General features: G+C 52.4%; 1 protein-coding gene across 1 annotated transcript in view; it reads right to left on the bottom strand.

Annotated features, from left to right (window-relative positions):
• Positions 1-1,530, bottom strand: part of LOC103606274 (dedicator of cytokinesis protein 2-like) — a gene marked incomplete at its 5' end in the record, with an annotated part of 28,942 nt that extends 27,412 nt beyond the window's left edge. Inside the window, 2 exons of the mRNA XM_008590883.1 lie at positions 19-103; positions 1,407-1,530. Coding sequence (XP_008589105.1) covers positions 19-103; positions 1,407-1,530 — 209 coding nt within the window. The remainder of the gene's footprint in view (positions 1-18; positions 104-1,406) is intronic.
• Positions 1,531-1,765: the final 235 nt, after the last annotated feature.

The raw sequence follows: 1,765 nt of genomic DNA, 5'->3' as shown, positions 1-1,765 counted from the left end.
GGTAGAGGGGATACTCACAGCAAACTCATTCTCCGGATCGACGGTGCCCCTGCGCACAGGCCGGGAGTAGTGGAACTTTTGCACATAATTGGATTTGTAAAAGCTGAAAGACAGGAAAAGGCTGAGGTTCCTGGTAGCCATGCCCGGCTGCTGACACCTGACCTGAGCCTGCACTGTCTGGGGAGGCTCATTACAGTAAACTTCAGGTCTGCCAGAGTCCTTGGGGTGGCACTGAAAACCAGGATCTGTGTGTTGGGCTGCGTAACAGTGACTCTTCACAGGCTTTCCTGGCAAGACTCTTATGTCCTCACAAGAACATGGCACCCCTGGAGTACCCAGGCATGTGGAATTCTAGCACTAATGCATATAGGGTGGCCTGAGTCATCATTTCCTGTGACCCCAATTCAGGATCTAGATACACCTAAAGTCTGGGCCTAAGGTCCCAGAGGTATCTTCCAAGGATTTCTTGTGGGTGTCCCAGCCATGGCCCCAAATCACTCTTAATGAGTCTCTAGCGAGATTCTAACATCAGGTCTATCAGGGTCCTGTGCCATCTGCATAGTTGTTGTTCTCTGCCATGGGTGCCTGACCAAGAGAGTAAGGGGAAGGTGAGACCTAAGGTGAGCTACACCTGTTCAGCTGTGGCACGGATTTGAGGCTTCTGGGAGGGGCTGCCTCCCCCTGAAGGAAAGGGCCCTTCCTCTCATGAAAGAGCTCCTATTTCTGACTGGTCCTCCCAGAGGGCAAGACTTTTCCTAACTCTATAGGTATCTGGGTCTGGGGCACGTGTGTGTGTGAGCCAGGCATCTGGGAGCCGAGCAGCTGGGAGGGGTGCAGCCTTGTGCCCCACAGATCCCTCTCCGACCTCATGGCCTCATCCATGACCTTGCAATTTGATATAGAACAGATTGACACATACCTTCACACTGCTTCATCTAATGTCCCTTTATCATAGTCTGAACACATTCATTGTCATCATATGACCTTAACAAATGCTGAAAAGATGTCCCTTTGGGGGACATCCAAAGCCCCCTGCCCTCCACCCTGCTTGTCACCTGCCTGTCCCACACCCTCTGGCTGCAGGTTCCTTGGGGCCACTCTGGGATCAACATGAGCAACAGGCTCTCTGCATCCAGTTCAGTGACTTTCATCGATGCTCACTGAGGACTCGCTGTGCCGCAGGCTGGCTGTGACCCTGTCCTCCCATCCGTCTCTGGCTTCAGCCTCCTCAGGAGCAGAGCCCAGCTAATCAGGGGGGATTCTTCTCCCAAGAGGAAAAGGGAGGACAGACTGGCTAAGAGAGAGGGAACTAGAAGGGCTCTGAGGCCTGTCTTGCCAGCAGCTCAGCTTGGTGGCTCCAAGGGGTTTTGTCCCCATTCCTCTTCCCAGTGGGCTGTGGATCTTACTTTATAATCTGGTCAGGCACTGGCTTATTCTTGAACCTGGGGTGTTCATCCAAGACAGGCTGGACAGTGAAACACTGGATATCTGGAATCCCTGCAGTTAAGGACTTAACAACATATCTGTTGGCTGCAGGGACAATTCCGAGCATAGCAGGTCCCAGCTGAGACGTTCCAGGCCAGCCTTCTGAAGCTGTGTTTTCATTAAATGATCAACCTCAGTTGCTGGCTGCCACCTAGGTCCTAATGACCAGTGAGCAGTCACCACAGTCCTTATCAGAACTGCCTGTCACCTTGCAATCCCATCCCAGGGTTCAGCTCCTGCTGACAGAGTTGGTTAGTGGTGCTTAATCATCATTATCATT

This window comes from Galeopterus variegatus, unplaced genomic scaffold, assembly GCF_000696425.1.
Source record: "Galeopterus variegatus unplaced genomic scaffold, G_variegatus-3.0.2 Scaffold6423, whole genome shotgun sequence".
Lineage (NCBI taxonomy): Eukaryota > Metazoa > Chordata > Mammalia > Dermoptera > Cynocephalidae > Galeopterus > Galeopterus variegatus.
The sequence above is the reverse complement of the archived record's forward strand: the minus strand, read 5'-3'. Positions and strand labels throughout refer to the sequence as shown.